Source organism: Rhinichthys klamathensis, unplaced genomic scaffold, assembly GCF_029890125.1.
Source record: "Rhinichthys klamathensis goyatoka isolate OS25496 unplaced genomic scaffold, OSU_Roscu_1.1 h1tg000111l_1, whole genome shotgun sequence".
Lineage (NCBI taxonomy): Eukaryota > Metazoa > Chordata > Actinopteri > Cypriniformes > Leuciscidae > Rhinichthys > Rhinichthys klamathensis.
In genome coordinates, this window is record NW_026606649.1 from 6,601,382 (window position 1) to 6,621,790 (window position 20,409).

General features: G+C 39.6%; 1 protein-coding gene across 1 annotated transcript in view; it reads right to left on the minus strand.

Annotated features, from left to right (window-relative positions):
• The window catches only part of kcnq5b (potassium voltage-gated channel, KQT-like subfamily, member 5b), a 169,757-nt gene extending 150,598 nt beyond the window's left edge, over positions 1 to 19,159 (minus strand). Inside the window, exon 1 of the mRNA XM_056254375.1 lies at positions 18,519 to 19,159. Coding sequence (XP_056110350.1) covers positions 18,519 to 18,871 — 353 coding nt within the window. The 5' untranslated portion in view covers positions 18,872 to 19,159. The remainder of the gene's footprint in view (positions 1 to 18,518) is intronic.
• Positions 19,160 to 20,409: the final 1,250 nt, after the last annotated feature.

Below are 20,409 nucleotides of genomic sequence, written 5' to 3' on the forward strand. Positions count from 1 at the left end.
CGCTCACAGAGGTTCCATCGAGGTGGCAAGCTGTCTTTTGAAGTGGGCAGAAACATCTTTTGCTCCCCTAGTCCAGGCAAAGGAACGGAAGCTCGTCATCTATAGTGACCGATGCTGTGGGCAGAACAACAACTGGCGAGTCCTAAACCTCATGGCCCTGCTCGTATCTAGAAGGTACTTCAGTCAGATAGAGCAGAAGTTCATGGTGTCTGGTCACTCCTTCCTTCCCTGTGACCGTTCCTTTGCCACGCTGGACAAGAGGCGTAAGGTGTCCACACTCCACACCCCCAGCGATGTCGCCGAGATGATCCGTGGAGCCAGGCAGCAGCATCCATTCAAAGTCATTGAGATGAAATGTCCGGACTTCAGGCAGCTCCCTGATGCAACATTAAAGCGTCCACCTGGCTTGCTAATCACATCCATGATGTGGTTGAAAGTGACAGGTAAAAAACAAAAGAGTAGGTCTTCTGAGATTAACAGTGTTGGGGATATGTGCGTGAAAGAAGAATCTTTATTGAATTTCTTGTTGAATCATGATTTCAGCTGCTGATCCATGGTGTGTCCACACAAAAGGGAGCCACAGCCTCTACGAGGGATGGAAGACCTGGCTGATCACCAAACAGAGGAAGAATCAACCACCTCCAGCTCCCTTGTTCTCCACCACGTATGCTCGTGCTTATGAGGACCCTCTGCCCGTCAAGAAGGAGAAGCACCGGGATCTTATGAAAATGCTAGCCTACATGCCACCGGAGGCCCAAGCATTTTATGGGGCATTAGAATGCGAAGAGTACCCTGGTATGTGTAGGTCATGTGCAGGGTAAGGTGGGGTATATTGTGTATATTGTGTAAAATTAATCATAATAGTAGTTGTAGTTTATCTTGTATGCCTTATATTATGTTGTATAATAGGAATATATAGTTATTTATTTAGTAAATGAATGAATGGGGTGATTTATGAAATGTATTATAAAATGGTAAACTAGCATATGGAACCATAGCAAGGAATGATGATGATGTATGTCTGTATTGTAAATATGTATTGTTTACAGTTATTACTGTTGTTTATTGTTTGTATGTATTGTTGATTGTATGTACGGTTTATTGTTTGTAATGACGTTTATTTTCTGTACTATAAGTAGGCCTATGTATTGTTCATTGTTCGTACTGTGTTGTCTGTGTTTTTGTTCTGTGATTTATGTTGGTAAAAAAATAAAAGAAATTGAAAGAAAGAAATGTTTAATATTTTCTTTAAGGTTCTGTTACTGTATTAAAACTAAGATAAAGGAATCAAATCTCCAGTGGTTTAAGTGATATGATGAATTGGACTTATACTGTTATTCCACATTAACTGGACTTATACTGTTCTTCCACATTCCAGAAATGTAAATTACTCTAACTTTTTATTTTTAAGATTGATACTAAAAAATCTTATCTCATTAGAATTGTGAATCTTTTGTTGTCTATCTTCAAGTAAAAAAAAAAAAATATATATATAATATTCAGAGTCCAAATTAAAAAAATGTCATTATTCAAAATTTGAAAATATGGACTTATATGGTTCTTCGTCTCAAGCCCTCATTTATAGCTTCCTGGTCTATGACGTCACTCGCCGTACGCTCATTCTCTCCATTGACTGATTTCATTCATGCTTCAGACGCGTCACGCTGGGGCGTTCCCACAGCGATTACACGCAGCGGTAGTCCCTGAAGGGGAACTATACATGTTCAATTTTGCTATTTTATTGTTTTATTTTTTTCCATTACATTCAAAAAGCCAAGATCAACAATACCGATTCACAATTCAATTAGATCACAAAATAACAGCTTATAGTTAAAAAAAAACATTTATACTAACTAAAATACAAAAATTATAAAGTCATCAACAAAGAGATCTGTCTCAATGCTTTAATAGTCTATTAAGTCACAATATTAAACACATGGCAGCAATAACAGACAACATTTACAGCAGCTGCATGATGCTCTGTGATCAGGGTCAAATGAACACAATGCTTAAAGTTTCACCCAAAAATGAAAATTATACCATGATTTACTCACCTATAAGCCATCCTAGGTGTATCACTATCTTCTTTCAGACGGACACAATCAGAGATATTTTCAAAAATATCATTACTCTTTCAAGCTTTATAATGGTAGTGAATGGAGGTCCTGGGATTTGTATGTCCAAAAAAGTACATCCATCCATCATAAAAGTAATCCATATGACTCCAGAGGGAAAGGCCTTCTGAAGCAAAGCGATGGGTTATGTTATTATAAGAAAAATACCCATATTTAAAACTTTAAAAACTAAAAACCTAGCTTCCGGCAGACGCAAGTAGACTTACGCCAAGAGTAACGCCTGAGAGTAGCATAAGCTTTGACGCGGCCTCTCACGGTTCAAACAAATAGGGCTGGGCAACAAATTCAAGCTCCTCTTTCATGACCAGTCTTTGTTCGTTTTTTGCCCTATCGTCTGCGCTTCTGCATTCGTCAATGCATCAGGTCAGGGATTACTCTTACGCCATAAATCAATGCGTACGGCCGTCTGTCAGAAGCTAATTATTTTAGTTTATAAAGTTTTAAATATGGATATTTTTCTTACACAAACGCATCACTTCACTTCAGAAGGCCTTTATTTACTCCCACTTCTGTTAGTTTTACTGAGATATCTTATCCCGTGCGAATTGGCCATTAACATTACAGACGTCCTGTGGTAAAATTACATTACTCCATCTACCCTTGTAAAGTTAATCCCGTCCGAATAGGGCTAAAGATGTTGACAGGTATTGTCAATGACAAAGAAAAGGAACAATCTTTTATATTAAATATAAAGCTTACAGCAAGATTTGACTACTTTGATTTTAAACTTTGCTTATTTTTAAACTGATTTTTAAAAAATAAACTTAAGAATAACTTTTATGTTAGTAATTAATTATCATCTTACTAAGCCATTTTATTGAGAGATATAGATTGGCAACTGATATATATGCATGTTATGTACTGCAAGTAGTCTATTTTAATGTAATAAAAATGTCATGTCAACCATTAATTAAAGATAACAACACATTTATTTATCTTACACTTTGAATAGTGAGTGTACACATTTTAATGATTATTTGTTTCTAAATATATTTTTAAGGTAAAATATATTTATTTTTACAAATATCATGAAATATTTATTAATACATACCATTGGGTATTTGGAGAGTCATACCACATGACATTTTATAACCTGAACTAGCATTGCATTGTCATAAAAAGGTCAAATTATTATGCAAGACTTATTGACCACACAGTCGTGAGGGTTTGCGTGGCCCCTGTATATGATATAATTTTCTGTTTTATTTTTTTCCCTGTATGGTTCTCCTCTATGGCATGTTGGTTGCTCAACACCAAATAGCTTTAGTGTATTTGACCTTCAGGGGAATCAAGTTACAAATGGCTTTCGTATAACTGTGTAAAGATATAGTAATGGGAGAAAGTATTCACCTTTTAAGTGTGTCTGCAGTCCGCTCAAAAGCAAAACTTAATTGAATGTGACATACATGATTTCTAACTCACCCTTTTCCCATTCACACAAACACAGACACACGCACATCCTACAATATAAGTTCATTTCTAGCAAATTTTCCATACTTCCAGGAGGACAAATAAGATCAAGTTTTGGTTGGCCCACATCATGTAGCGCATTACAGAAACATGCTAAGGCCTGTTCTTTCTCACTGGTTAAGAGCAAGAGAAGAGGGCAAAGGAGGATTAGAGCAGACCTGAGAACCGCTCTGGGAACTATAGCTCAGCTCTAAGACTGGTTCACTCTCACAGAGAAAGGCCTTAAATATGACTTCAAACTTCATCATCGCAAATAAATCTAAAGAAATACAGAAGGTCAACAAAGGTACACTATCTGGGAACATTGGCAATGTACAAGAAATTTTGAACATTCAGATTTTGAACAGACATTCATCAGACGCTTTTTTTTCCATCTGTAAATCTCCATAAGTAGGCTAACATGGGCAGCATTAAAGGTGAAAAAAAAAATGCATTAACACTGGATTGTTTATTTTGGAAGGTATTGGGGGTTGGATTGGACCTAGTGGAAACGGCAAGCCAAAGCTGGTAAGAGAGGTTCTTTCATTTGGAAACATGCAAACAAGGCTCTCTCTCTGTCTCTCATTTCACACTCACACCCAATACATACACACATACACACTAAAGCATTTATTCAATTCCATGCTTCAAATCTGAAGGCTAAAAACAAGTGGACAAAATTCTAAAATAATAACCAGGGTCAATATGAAAAAGTCAGTGGTCAATACACACACACACACACATACAGTATACAGTGTGTGTATATACACTCACCGGCCACTTTATTAGGTACACCTGTCCAACTGCTCGTTAACACTTAATTTCTAAGCAGCCAATCACATGGCGGCAACTCAGTGCATTTAGGCATGTAGACATGGTCAAGACAATCTCCTGCAGTTCAAACCGAGCATCAGTATGGGGAAGAAAGTTGATTTGAGTGACTTTGAACGTGGCATGATTGTTGGTGCCAGAAGGGCTGGTCTGAGTATTTCAGAAACTGCTAATCTACTGGGATTTTCACGCACAACCATCTCTAGGGTTTACAGAGAATGGTCCGAAAAAGAAAAAACATCCAGTGAGCGGCAGTTCTGTGGGCGGAAATGCCTTGTTGATGCCAGAGGTCAGAGGAGAATGGCCAGACTGGTTCGAGCTGATAGAAGGGCAACAGTGACTGAAATAACCACTCGTTACAACCGAGGTATGCAGCAAAGCATTTGTGAAGCCACAACACGCACAACCTTGAGGCGGATGGGCTACAACAGCAGAAGACTCCACCGGGTACCACTCATCTCCACTACAAATAGGAAAAAGAGGCTACAATTTGCAAGAGCTCACCAAAATTGAACAGTTGAAGACTGGAAAAATGTTGCCTGGTCTGATGAGTCTCGATTTCTGTTGAGACATTCAGATGTTAGAGTCAGAATTTGGCGTAAACAGAATGAGAACATGGAACCATCATGCCTTGTTACCACTGTGCAGGCTGGTGGTGGTGGTGTAATGGTGTGGGGGATGTTTTCCTGGCACACTTTAGGCCCCTTAGTGCCAATTGGGCATCGTTTAAATGCCACGGCCAACCTGAGCATTGTTTCTGACCATGTCCATCCCTTTATGGCCACCATGTACCCATCCTCTGATGGCTACTTCCACCATGTCACAAAGCTCTAATCATTTCAAATTGGTTTCTTGAACATGACAATGAGTTCACTGTACTAAAATGGCCTCCACAGTCACCAGATCTCAACCCAATAGAGCATCTTTGGGATGTGGTGGAACGGGAGATTCGCATCATGGATGTGCAGCCGACAAATCTGCGGCAACTGTGTGATGCCATCATGTCAATATGGACCAAACTCCCTGAGGAATGCTTCTAGCACCTTGTTGAATCTATGCCACGAAGAATTGAGGCAGTTCTGAAGGCAAAAGGGGGTCCAACCCGTTACTAGCATGGGGTACCTAATAAAGTGGCCGGTGAGTGTATATATATTCCTTTTTTCTAAAACTCAAAACAAAGATGAAATGACACTGTATGCAATGATATATTGTTTTTAAACAAGCATGTGGCGTATCTAGCACACTAAAGCCCAATTTATACTTCTGCGTCGAACTCACACCGTAGCTACGTCGTAGGCTGTGTGTAGCACGCATACCCTTCGGCGTACCCTGACGTGCACCTCTCCAAAAATGTAACAACCCGTCAATTCTACGCGGACGCAAGCCCTCCTTCAGGTTTCACATGCTCCCTCTGCATGTGTAATTGCGCGTCAACACGGACAACGACGCAGAAGTATAAATGAAAACCAACGCGTTGCCTATAGCGTAGAGTATAGCGTAGAGGGTCCGGCGCAGAAGTATAAATCAGTCTTAAGTGTTATTTCACAGGGGACATTTTCAAGTAGAACTCCAGTTGGGGACAGGTCTTCAAAAATAGGGATTGTCTAATAGGTTTGGGCCTCTTAGGTCTTTTTTGCACAAACCCTATTCCATTCAAACCCTAGGCCTATTCCTTCTGTCCTCCTTTTGTTCATCAACTAGCATAGTGTTTTTTTCCAACATAGACTCAATGGAAAGTTTCCAGATTAAATAAACACTACAGGCAGTAAAACACCAACAACTTGTATTGATTTTCACACAAATTATGATGAAAGGTTAGCCTGGATGCCAGCCCGAAGTTCGGTCTGGACTCGATCCATTGAGGAGTAATTATGATCGGTTCAGAAATCGTCGGACCAATCAAATTGCCAGGGCGGGCTTTATACGATGATGGACAGATAATCTGCAGTTATGTAATCATCACTTTATCAAAGAGCGCTTGGGTTGAACTGGTTTCCCTCACAGATGACTGAGAATTGAGATGTATAGATTCCGCTATCGGGTCTGTTGTAAAAGAAATCGACAGCGCATTCATTTTAAAAGACGAACAGAGAACTGCAATCAAGGCATTTGTCGATCGGAAAGATGTGTTTGGCGTCCTTCCTACGGGATTCGGCCCTCTATTTATCAGCCCTCTCTGATGGTCGCTAAGAAGATGGGATGTGGTCATTGTGGTTTCTACTTTGGTCGCACTCATGGAGGACCAAGTAAAAGAAGCAACACTCATTATGATTTCCATTACACGAGAGTAGATGTTAAAACTTCATGCTGATTTGTACTCGGCCAAGATAAGCAAAACTAAGACGTAGCTTTACAGTAAACTATGCTTCTCCATCCATTTACGCTTCTTTCCATATGGTGGTGTGACTCCCCTTCTGTCCGGCGTTAATGGCTGCAGTGTACTTGGCGCGTCAGCACACGCGACGCCTGCAACTACAGGACCAGCACGACAACCGTCTGGATTGAGCCGAGTAGGGGACATCTCTAGGGTCTTCAAGTGGGCACCTTCCGTCCTCAGTGTTTCGTCGACTAGCCCACGACACCTCAAGAGGGCTCGACAGTGACTCTGGCGTCCCAGAGTCACCCCCCTCCGTCCCCCACTCAACTCAGCCCAGCTTACTGACCTCTACATCCCTCCTGCTGCTGAGACCTAACCACAATCTCTCCGCAACCCGACCATACGCGCCAACCCGTTTGACTAATGCTGTCGAGTCCCACTGGTGCGTTAATATGCAGTTTCAGTGGACAACGGTTCCGTATGGCATACCACCTACCGCAAAACACAATATCTGCCCAACCACCCGTCATTCACGCAATATCCACAGGAACGTATACAAATATTTTACTACTTCTTCCAGCGTGCGTGCAGTTGAGTTCTGTTGACAACTAAGCGTAGCTCAACATACATAACTTACTGCGTTGCTTTGATTGGTTGTAAGTCTATCCAATTGAGTGCAGAGTTTTTTTTTTTCCTGGTTCGGTTAAGACACGCCTCATAATCAAAGCCCTATGGAGCAGTATCAGGCTACTGAAAGGTCAGATTATCGATTAATAAAGACGTATTTTCGTGCCGTTCCTATCGCAATATATGTTATTATGACCCCAAACATTTTTGAAGTTTGTATCACATAACCAGCTCCACATGTAGGGTATAGCTCTTCTGATGTAACAAACTTGCTTGATACCTCAACTGGTACAGTATTGCACTTGCGATGCAGTGCTTGGGTATTAAATGTGAATTCCATGAAACAAGAGTCACAAAAAAAAAAAAAAGCTTGAAGACTTGTAGAAGCAAGTTAAAATCAGCATAATTGCTATAGCAATTCTGTTTTTATCTCACATTTGCTTTTGTTAACATTAGCGGTTAGGTTTAGGGTATGGTTTAGTGTAGGTGACCATAAACATTTTTAGGGCCACTCATCCAACATTTAATTCCCAAACTGCCGCAATACGTACAACAACCACCATTATAAAACATTCACCTTTCAGATAAAGCTGAATAGCTTTTAGTGCCACTCAGTGGATATTTCACTTTGAAAGTGTCATCAAATGTACAAGAAGCACTGAGAAACACAACCTGAGGCTATTGCATTTTGTTTAGTTGCCAGGTTAAAACCGTCACAAATGGACACAATTTCACAGCCATTATACCAAATCTAAGCCCCTGAATTAAAGACAGCATTGTTCATTTGTATAGGCATAGACACAGAAAGAAAGAGAGCAACATTTTTACATTGTTTTTTTATATGATTCATCTGAACTACAGTAATTGCAGCTGCAGAAAGTTCCTCTGACTGTTCCTCTTCTCAGCACAAATACTAAACCTGCAATAGGCTTTTGTTGTGGTAAATATATTCAACAGTGGGGGCAGCCCAGAGACACCAGGGAAAACACATAAAATCTTGAATGCCTCATTTACTAAAACTATATGATCTTTTCAAACATATATGTGACTCATTGTGTATGTGTTTGCCTGTTAAAAGGAAGTTCGTTGTGAGAAGGAGAAGTACAGTTTGCCCTTTGTCTGAGTGTATATGGGTAGAGTTATCTGCAAGTGCTCAAGAAACAGAGAGCGGTTTCACAATGTGACCGGCAGCTTCCTGTCTGGTGGTGTGTGATTCTGTGAGAGGACACGTGTCTGTTTGTAAGACACTACAGAGAGTGTCTTCTAAAAAAACCTTAAACGTGTGTATAACTGTCTCCCTGTTCAATGTGGTGTTAAAGTGAAACAAAGAGTTTGATTATCAAAATACCTTGCCTTTTATCTCACTAACTCTTTCACAGACTTTTAGTTTGACTCTCTGAGATTTTCTTTCCTGTATGTTAGAAGAAAACGAATATATAAAAAAAGAAAATATTTGCTTTCATGTGCAAGCATGTTCCTGCTCTTAAAGTGGGCAATTTGATATCACTTCATACTGGCTACTGGTTAATCCATTCACACATCCATTTTCCAAACTGCCTGTCCTATGTAGGGTCACGGGGATACTGTAGCCTATCCCACAGGAAAACACCCTGGATGGCCAGTCCATCACAGATATTGGAAAATGCTAACCAATAGTCAAAAAGCTATTTATTAAAATCATATTCGGTCTGGCTGCATTCTGGTGTAGAACTCTCACTTTTTTACGATCCAATCCACTCCTGCCCAACATTTGTGACCCGTCACGGAAACCAGGGACACAAGTCGGCAGCACAACTTGCGAGCAAAATGAGAAAGAAGCGTTTTTTTCCAAAATTGGTGATTTCCGCTTTTTTGCAGAATCTGTTAGTTGAGATCATGAAGAAGCATCTACATGTTTGAGATAACAGTATTGGTATATTTAAAAGCGTACATTTTGAGGTTGAAATCGGCTTGTTTTTCGGAGATTCTAGCATGCAGTAGGGGCGTGTCATTGTCTGTGTGTATTTCCATACTGAATAGCCGCCGGCGCTTTTTGCCCCCGCCCCCCAACAGCGTGGCTACTTATTATGCAGCACTCTGGCCGGCTCTATCTGATATCAAAATTCAATGAAGATGGACGCCGCAAAGATTGTCGCAGACGAGCTGAAGCGTGGCAGTTACACCGAAAATGTTTTCGCCGCACTTTGTGGGCTCGGGAAACTGAACCGGAGGTATGGGCGCGGCGCGCGCGCCCTCGGTGCTTGAATACGGCGGCTCGGCTCGCTGACAGCGGTGGCTAACTGTTTCATATGTGATGTCCCGATTGCTTTGAATGGGGAACGTTTTGTGAACATGAACTGGCACAGAGAATCGAAATAGAGGATGCAGTTAAGACCTTTGCTGCGATGAAGGCCTGCCGTGCGCGTTTCTGAAACGTAAGTTAAGCTTCATTTGCTCTCTAGTCGTTATTTAAGATGCTGAACCTGCTGATGATATAATGTGCTTGCGGACATTTCATTTGTGTGTGTATACGCACATAAGAAAGTGGTGTAAAGAGATTTGCAACAGTAATCTGAGGAGGAAATATGATTATTTGGAAAATTCCTGTCATGACTGCTTAAAGAAAAATGCCAGCAGGCATTTACCTCCTGCATAAACTTTAATATTGTTGACATTTTGGGCACACGCGCGTTGCGCACTATTTGCGTTATATGTAGGCCTATGGCTTATTGGTCTTTGTGTGTTGTTGCTGGTTTTGCGTTATATGTATATGGCATATTGGTCTTTGTGTGTTGTTGCTGGTAAACGTTGCAAATAGAGGGGCAGCACAATTGTTTTTCGCCTAGAGCGGCAGAAGTGCATTCGCCGGTCCTGGGGGTGAGTTTGCATTAAGCATTAAAGTTTGTCGTTTTGTTTTAATTCTAAGAACACGTACATGTTATCTCATGTTTAGTCTGTTTAGACCTTCCCATACCTACCTATTGTTATTAGCTAGCTCAGGAAAGAAAAAAAAGCTGTAAAGCACAGGGGGAGCTTTACAGGGGGTATGGCTTATCTAAATGAGATGTAAATGAGCCCTATTGTCACTCCCAGCAGGAGAGAGAGGTGAGAATGCACAATCTTTTGAGGCCGTTTTCACCCATTTTACCTTTTTTGAGTTCCTACCTTCAAATGGCCACAACTTCTCCAAATATTATCAGATTTCCACGTGTTACACATCGTTGGAAAGCTTGGAGACTACACTTTCAGAATCTATGAATAACTCAAAATGCCGAAGAACCGACTTGTGTCCCTAGTTTCCGTGATCGGTCACATTTATTCTCATACCTTTTCACTTTTAAATACATCACATTATTGATGTAAGTGGATTGCGAATTGCAGTTTACGTTGACTAAAGGCATAATTTCAGAAGATATTTTGGAAAAAGTCTTTTGTCCTTCCAAAGGAATGTTATTTAGGCCCAGTGTTGGCTTACACTGCATTAGCAAAAACACATATTTTTCGTCATTTTTTGGGTGAACTATGTCTTTGAATATGCATTACCTGACTAGAAAACAGCTGTATAGAGGAAATGGTGACACAGTGATCTGCATATCTGTAAATGTGTGGTATATGTGTGAAAGTGTGCGGGGGGGAGAGTACGGTAAAATGTTACAGCAAAACAGAGCAGCATAGCCACTGAGAGGTAAATAACAACTCCACCTACAGACCTCAAATATGGCAGTGGTGTGTTTCATTTGACACACATTTAAAATATTGGAGCTGAGCCCCCTGGGGGAGATTTTTAAGGTGACCGTTATGTCAGCATGTATCACATTTCTATTTCCATTAAGACGCCTCAAGCTTGACACACCTCAACCACAATAGTGCTTTATGACTGATGTATCAGTTGTATTTATATTTATTTTTCATTTAAAAACTTCACAAATTTTGAAATAGAATCAGAGTCTGGTGAATGTACAACAGGTAATACATCCACTTCTTCAGAAAGACATGAAAGAAAGTGGCTGGTGAACTAGGCAAAGAATAGAGTAAACTTTACTATTAACAATGTGTTTCTGACTTGAATGAACAGGTTTTTTCCCCCTGCTTATTTTCCATTGGTTTTCTGCTTTCATAGACATCAGTTTGAATTTGACAAATTATAAATATTTTTGCTTGTACTTATGTGTATTTAAATGTCCGAAACCTAAAATAAACATTATGTGGTTGAAAACCCTGAACAGTTGTGAAATATGAAAATGCGCAGCGCCAGTCAAAGTGCAAAAGTAGATTTATTACGTACTCCTAGGCTAAATAGTTTTGCGTTGGACAATTAAACTTAGTTGAAACATAAAAAGCGTCTTGAATTTAAAGGCTATTGGCTTATTGAAGATAAACAATATTTGATTAGGGACCAGACTAGAATGATCACACTGGTGATCAAACATGTCAAAGGGTCAAACTATCACATGCCTGAAATGCCAGTGCAAGAGTGAAAACCAAAAAGGGTAACAGGTTCTAAAAAAAAAAAAAAAAAACATTTGTCAAGTCTTAGACAAGAAGTGGAAGTGGGCAGTGGAATAGGGGGAAAAATGCAAGGTCTCAAGACGCTTTTTTAAAAAGTTAAACATATTTTAACTTGAGCACCACGTTTTTAGAACGCCATGTCATGCGTGAGACATTGCAAAAGACACAAGACGCGAGCCCAGCGGTTATACACGTCCATCTAGTGCGTGTTTACATAGAAAAACAATGTAAAAGCGCATTCGCATGGAAAAACGCGTTCTGTGTGAATGTTCTCTAAACAATGGGAAAACGGTGTCACTCAGCCGAGTGCAGAATAATTCTGCACATTCTTTTTTACAGAGTTAGCTAATATTATGATATTATGAGCACCATTTTTAAAAGCCCCTCAGAAAAAAAGGAGCCTCTGCTCTCTGCCTGACTGACATAAATAAGAGCAACATGTAGAGGTGGGCGATATATCGTTTAGACGATAATATCCGAATTGTTGTCTGGACGATATGCAAAATTGGGATATCGAATATTTCATAATTTGTACAATCCGACCCCCCAAACATGAAAAGAGTTGAAGGAAGTTAAAGAGAAAACAAATAACGCACACTAACCTTCTAAACAATCATATGTAGCGATTTTAATACTGTAGGGGTTTGTTTGACTGTATTTTATTTTATTTTTTGTACAAAATCACGATCGTTCCTCAATTGCACGAGAGTAAAGCTGCTACTAATTTGCAATATACAACTACGAAGTTCTTACCTGTGTGTTATGACGTTTCTTAGGTTGAAGCAACAATCCAAAAGAGTAAAGCCGATGTACGATTAATAAAATAGCTGCTAGAAAAGGCAAAATGTGCGTTGTTTGCGGAAAAATGAAGTCTGAAGTTAAAAAGTTTTTCTTAAATGTCTGTGGCGTCCTCAAGTGGCGAGCTTCGTGATTGCATCATTCGAAAATTGCGTTGTATAATGAGTCCAAAAGATGGAATACATTTTTCCAAAGAGATCGGTTCGGTACGCATTACAAACCGAACCATTCCGGTGGTTGGACCATTTTTCCAAAATCCGCGCTGGAGCGAACACCACAACGTTGCCCAACATCAAATGGCAAATGTAATGAAAGCGGAACGAAACTCATTATTTTGTGCTTCTCGGACCGTTTATCAGTTCGGACGAATGTCAGTGCAGCGCGAGCCGACACCGTTACTACCAAGGGGGTAATCCATCGACCGGAAGTTGAAGCCGGCCGGGTGCCGCAATGTTGTAGCAGAACTTCACTTGCGTTAGCATTTCCATTGACTCCCATTCATTTTTGCGTCACTTTGACAGCGAATAACTTTACATCTGAGGCGTTTAAAGACTCCATTTGTCCATTATTTATTTCTAAAGAAACACGACAATGTATAAAGGGCTCCATTACCTTCTATGTTACACTATGGCCCCGTAGAAACAGATTTAGTAAAAATAGGCTAACGATTGCGTCATAACCACTCGACTCTCTGTCGCGCTGTACAGAAGTTACCGTACAGACAGGAGGAGAAGCTCGCAGGCAATCGGGGGGACGTCCCGTCAAGGGAGAAGCCCATAGATAATGAGTCCATAAAAGCAACGGAATTCTTACTCCTGCTCACTCACGCCAAAGAACTCTTTGCTCAAGTTCCCCGTCTCTGCAAGATTAACGTTGGCAGTTTTCACGCACAGCTACTAGAAGATTCACGTCTGTCAGACAGGTTGCTCACGTCATCAAGCTTAGTTTGAGTCGGTTTGAGTCTGCGCGTCAGGAACGGAAGTTCTCAAATATCGCTAAAAGTGGGCTTCAACTGTCTCAACTGAGTTCCAATGAGATCGCTCTGTCCATTTCTTTTACTGTCTATGGTTACTACATAAGAGAAGCGTAAACAAAGCATTTGAATTCGCCACTTAAGTAATAACATCGCTGCGAGATCTAGTGAGAAGCGTTACAATTTCTCCGTTAATAACGGATCAAACAGCACTGACGTGGAAACCAGGAGAAACATCGTTCCATGAATGAACTATAGGTTTTAAGTCCACAGATCATTCACCATGGATTTAATGTAGTAACACTATCTTGTAACCATGAAAGTTTTGCAGAAATATTAAAATGCTTACAAGTACGTCACACATCTTTTTCCAGCACTTCAAAACTCAAATGTTATATGTTATTTAAATGCTATTTTTAATGTGATGACCAGAACATTATTTGTTCATCCTTCAAAGATTACCCCTATTTATAAAACTAAAAGTTTCAAGGTGTAGGAAAACTCACACTTATTTAAAAATATATTTTTTCTTTTAATAAATATTACATTTCTATGGCATTTCTTTATTTTTTGCTGCATCGAAAACGTACCGAACCGTGACGCCACTGTATCGTATCAAACCGAACCGTGAATTGTGTGAACCGTTACACCCCGATTAAAAATATAAAAGAACAATAAAGACTTTATTGATTAATATTTTATTATTTTAAAAAGTTTAGGAGTCTTTAAATCAATAATGTCTCATATCTTTATGTACTAGTAATTCTATACAATAATAGGTCAAATCAAATGCAGCAAGTCAAAAGACCAACTGAACCTTCTTTGCCAGTTTGCACACATTTCTTTGAAGGATTGCAAAAATATCGTCTGAATATCGATATCGAGATATTGAAAAAAAATATCGAGATATTCATTTTTGTCAATATCTCCCACCCCTAGCAACATGGCCTTTGTCACTTTCCTTTCAAATGCCTGCTGAGTCTTTCTCCTCTAGCAGCTGTCAATCACCTTCAAGTGTTACACTTTTATGAGGCTTCGAGGCCAAGCATCTGCTGAAAAGCATCAGGGCTGAAGGAAGAAGGTGACAATTCTGGGAAGATTGAGGTTTTAATGATTCCATTAGGATGTAATGTAATATTTTTTAACACAGAGTTGCATTGACGTGACAGAGCTTGCGTTCCCAAACTGCTTAGATTATTGAATCATTTTATATTCTGTTTTGATTTAATTCATTATTCTCTTTCTCTCTCTCTCGGTGATCTATTAGTGATAAAACACATAATCCAGTGGGGCTCAAATGCACCTATATCTACCAATAGCATAGCCGGAGCATTTAGTCGGCTGTGACCCAAGCAGCTAATATGCTGGTAGCATGGGAGAAGGGCTTCCTGAGTAAAAGTCGGGCTTCCCGTAAAGTCGCACCCCTAAGTTTCGTCCCAGGGATGTCTCATGAGGAGTGCGGCACAACAGTGAGAGGAGAGGGTTTTAAAAAAAGAGACAGTTTATACATCAGTGTGGCTTCTCTAAAGTAAACCCTGCTTCTGCTCAATATACTTTACTAAATTATTATTGTAATTTGCTTACAGTTAATTAACAATTAATAAACTTGCAAGCATTGTAGAGAAAAATGCAGGACCAACAAATTACTTCACTTACCATTTCTGTAGTTGTTTGAAAAATCAATAGAAAAAAATAGCTATACAAAACTGATGTCAACAAGACAACATAATCTTGTGTGAACCATTCACGAAATCTGACAGAAAATAATATCATAAGATACTAAAATATCTGCTTAAAAATAATAGGATGTCAGTTTATAAATAATTAATAATACTCTAAATATTCCCTGATGTAGACCAATTACCGCAAAAATCTGACGATAATAAACATTTTGGCAAAAGCCTTATCTCTCATACACTCACATAACACACCTCCTCCTTATTATCCTTCATTATCTGAAGAGTGCTGTGTTTGGTCTTGCAAAGAACACTTGGTGAGGAATGAATTGTATTGGGACTTGCCCTTATCCTTGTGGAACACACAACAACAAGACAGAAAAAACAGTAATGTAACCTGTCTCAACTTCCCAGCCTTATAAAAGGTTCATCTGAGGACAAAATGCAACACTAAGTGAAATTAAATCCTAAAATCAAATGGTCTTGGGAGAATTTATGAGCAACTGCACGAATAAACAAAGCAATGAAGGAATGAAAATAAGAGCTCTCGCTTAAAGTGTTAGATAACATGTGCAGGTGTTGAAGCCTGTTCTTGTCTTTCAGCAGGCTGTGCATGGACACAAGATTTGCACAAAACCTCATGCCATCAAATGACCTTTTCACATAAACAGGAAATTAGATTTCTTTAGAAGAAGAAATTTGACTGACCATGTCATAAACCTGGGTCACTTCTCTCATCTATTTGTGCCTTAAAGAAATTAAGATGAAAAAGCATAACTGAAAAAAAAAAACTCCTCTTGACTGAATCCAAATAAAGATAAACTCCATGATGAAAGCTTAATTATCCTCGAGTCATTCCAGACCTGTTTTGATATTCCAAGTATTTTGGAGTAATACAAAACTGCTATATGTGAGCAGGGCCGTGTTAAGACAGTGTGGTGCCCCTGGGCACTATACTCAAAAGGCCCCCTATATTCAAATGTGTCAATTAAAAATGTACATAAATTAATTGACAGCGTCAATTCACGTTTGCCCAAAAATAATAATAAATCTATCAGGTTTCTTACCTCTACAGGCATGAAAAGGGGTCAGGGGTGAAAAAGGTGAGAAGGATATTATCCCTCTAGGGGGGTCCGGGGGCATGCCCCCCCGGAAGAATTTTTTTAAATATTCCATATTTTATAGCATCAATCTGATGCATTTTGAGATGCATTTTTTTGCCAACCTGGGGAGAGTTGGAGAAACTTAACTTCAGCCATGAGTCAAAAATATTATGGCCTCCGTAGCGTTAGCTAATAATTTCCCACCAGAGCTTTAGCTAGCTGGCTAATGTTGCGTTCTCTCCTGCTGTGTTCAACTCAATTCATCAAGCTGTAACTAACGTTAGCAAAGCCTATGTCAACAGAGCTCCTGGGTAACTTAAATATAGCCTACCAGAAAATATTAGGGATGTCCCGATACCATTTCTTCTGAACCGATCCAATCCGATACCAAAAATTCTGAGTATTGAATTATACCGATCCGATACCAGCGCAGTTAAAAAAAAAAAAAAATCAAGTAGAATTTCTATAACTCTGTGTGTTGAACTGATAATCACTATTTTCTGTTAAACACAATCTACTTAATACAGACAACTTCATTATAAAGAAAAACAACAAATAAAAAAAAATATGATAATAACCTATGACAAAAATTCTATTATATAAACTAGATTAGTGGGTAACTCAGCAGTAAAATTTAGTCTAGAAAAATCACAAGTGCACAATAATTGTATAAAATCGAACATTTAGTGGAAAAAAAACATTTTTTAGTGAGGAACAAATAAGAGACAATAAGTGTAGCACTAAATCTGGTAAAACGTTTTCATGTATTAAGTTTAGCAGAACTGCTCCTTCCTTGATTTTGCGCAAGCAAAGGTGTCAACTACATCCCCAAAGTCCATTTCTTTGTTACCGTCTCCACAGTTAGCTCCGGCTTCGTCAGACTCAGCGCTGCTAGTGATCGCAATTCCCGTGATGTTCTCACAAAAAATCTTTCGATACCTGGAACATTGTGAATTGTAGCTACGTCTAGCGTCCTTATCTTTCTTTAACTTTCTTTTTGCAAAACCACTCAATTGACGTCTGTCCAGTTTTGATTTTAATTCATTTTTTTGTAGCCGTTAAAAAAATGACACATTTGCACGTATTTGTTGTGGACCAACGCAACTCTGACAGATTGGGGAGGAGGGAGTGATAGTGGTCATGTAATCTTTATTTATTTATAATTTATTATTAAATCATTATTGTTATTATTATTGTTAAATTTCAAGTTAATAATATAACAATTTACGAAAAATATTTTTAAAGCTTGACTCATGTGGTGCCCCCCTAGTGGTTGTGAATGGTTGGTGCCCCTGGGCACTGGCCCAAGTGCCCTTATGGATAATCCGGCTCTGTATGTGAGGAATACTCTCCAAATGTATGATGTTATGCACCCCTTCAGTGGAAGCCATTAAGTTAAACCTGTGAACCAAATCTGTCTGTTTCATGAATGAAGACTTGGAATAGCAGATGTATAGCAGTCCCCAAATCATGTGTGGAAAAATGCTGCAAAACTTCTCCCTTTGTGTTCAAGTTAAGAAAGAAAGTCATAGATTTGGAACAACATAAAAAATGTTTGTTTTCAAAATGTTTCCTATATTTGAGTGTGTTCATCAGTGTCTAACGCTAACGAGTAGCTCTTGAAGTCTTTCAAGGCTTCCCCATCAGACCACACCAAACTATCAGTCTTATTCTGAATGAACATTTATGTCAGGTTTTTCAGTAGACTACAATTCCTGCGTTGACTGAAAATCCAAGACCCAATCCTACTAGAGAACAATACAACCATTTTGATACTGTGCTGTTTTCTGTGTAGGCCTAGTCTGTCAGCTGAACACGCTCTGCTGTTATCATCTCCAAATAAAAGGCAGAGTACACAACATGAAGTTAGAGGCGAATATCATATTCTCCTTAAGATGAATGTATAATTTACTATTTCATTCCACATATTGTTCTCTGAAGGCCTATATCAAACATACACTGATCCCACATCCCAGGGTCGTTTCCTTTCATACGTGGCAATAGTACGACAAAAACCTTAAAGACAACAGGTAGGTTACATTTTCTAGTTGAAAAACTTTGAGAAATTAAGCAACGCTTTCCATATCACACAAGCACAATATTAATAAACGCTGCACTTACACAAAAGCGTGGTAGATAAAAGCCCATGATCTGGGTCTCTCCAGCACGTTGTACAGGTAGTTCTGAAACCTCCGGTATCGTGCGTTTCTCCGCCCGCTTTGCGCTCCGTACACCAGAGGCTTCCCGAGCAGACTCAGCCGAGCGCCCTGCTTCCCCCGGTCTCTTTCCGTAACCGATGCACCTGTGCCGGCATGAGGTGCGGACAACAGGTCGTCCCCCGGCCGTGAACAATTGTTCTTCATTCTATTACCACATTCCACATTATCCAATCCGTAACTTTCGGCGTGGTGCCCGGGAGAAGTGTTCATCCAGAGGCCGGAGCCGACCTCATCTCCGCTGTGGTTGCGGGGCATGGCATCACCAAAGCGGTCCCAAATACGCGTGGCATGCGTACTGTTATATATCTCTTGTAGATGCAACGGGAAAGCCAAGAAACTACCAACGCGAAATGTCAAAAAGACTCAAAATATAGTAGAATTAACCTTCGGTCGTGACGCGCGAACGCAACTTTCTTCGCTTCTATGGACACACTTCAGTAAATGGGAAGTGTATAATGTCACTGCTTGTGGCGCTGACCCACAAGAGGAGCCCGTCAAAGTGACTTTATGTCTGCAGTTGAGTCTTGCGTGTACAGCTCGTGTTACTCCAGCGCGCGCGCTTTTGATGTCGCTCCACTCACACGCTTACTGCGCACAGGAAATCAACTGTGTCCTTCTGCGTGCTCGTGCAAGGGCACATAGAACGTGTTACCGTAATAAGCATGTAAATATTCCCAATCAGCATCCGCTGTCCTTTCCGACGCGAGCCTGAGGTAATTCAATAATGACTTGAACAATGGAATTTCAGTGTTTCGCCGGCTGATAATAAAGCTGACGGTTGAATCATATGTGTTTAAATAGTCAAATGTTTATTTGCATTACAACTTGTTCTTGAAATCGTAGTTCCAAAAGTTGAACTGATACAGCGCCTCAGCGACAGAACACAATAGGCTATACCTTTCAGGAATCAATCATCGTGTTAAAAAGAAAAGAAAACGGATGCGGATTATTAAGATGAGCTGTCAAGGCTTTAGCCCCTCAAATGTCAAAGCAAACTGATGGACGGGGGTACTCGGAAAGTTTTTTTCCTGCATATTAGGTTAGGCTACATAAGGAACGTTTCAGCGTTTTTAAACGTTAATTTTTATTTCAAAATACACCAGAAATCGCGTTTGCCCAAATACTTTATAGCCTATCTTAAAGGGACTTGGTTTGCATGAGGAGGTAACCATAGCAACACTATATGTCGGCTCTTTCAAAGGACATGCGACTAACGTCAACAAATTGAGCCAAATTAATAGCTATAGAAATTCGTTGTATAAGTCATTGCATAATTTCAACTCTGAATACATTGAAAATTGATTAGGCTATAAGAATAAAATCTCTCATTTTCCCTTTTATAGAGCCTCCGTACCGAAGTAGCCTATCAGACAGCCCAAATGTGACTGAACCCAAAATAAAATCCACACAAACACTGTTTTCTGTGTGGGCATGCTCGCCCTCCCCTACAGTTAAACTCTGATCTACTGCTATATCAAACTGATCCACCTGTGAGCAGAAAGAAAAAAATATGGCTATATCTTTTTATCTTGGGAAATTCCGCCATCATGCAAAAGAGCAATTTGAGTCTATTTGATTCTCAAATTAGACGCTTGAGTTTAACTGTCATGTAAAAGTCGCTGCTCAACTAATGTTTAAGAGGGAGAAACAAAGTTTAATTAACAGCAGACCAACATATTTAACACAAGCGCACGGAAAAGTGTAAATCCGTAAAAAGAGATCAAACAGATGTAACGGCGTTTGAATTAGAGAATCTTCCATCAATTTAATTGGCTTTCAGTAAAAAGATTCCG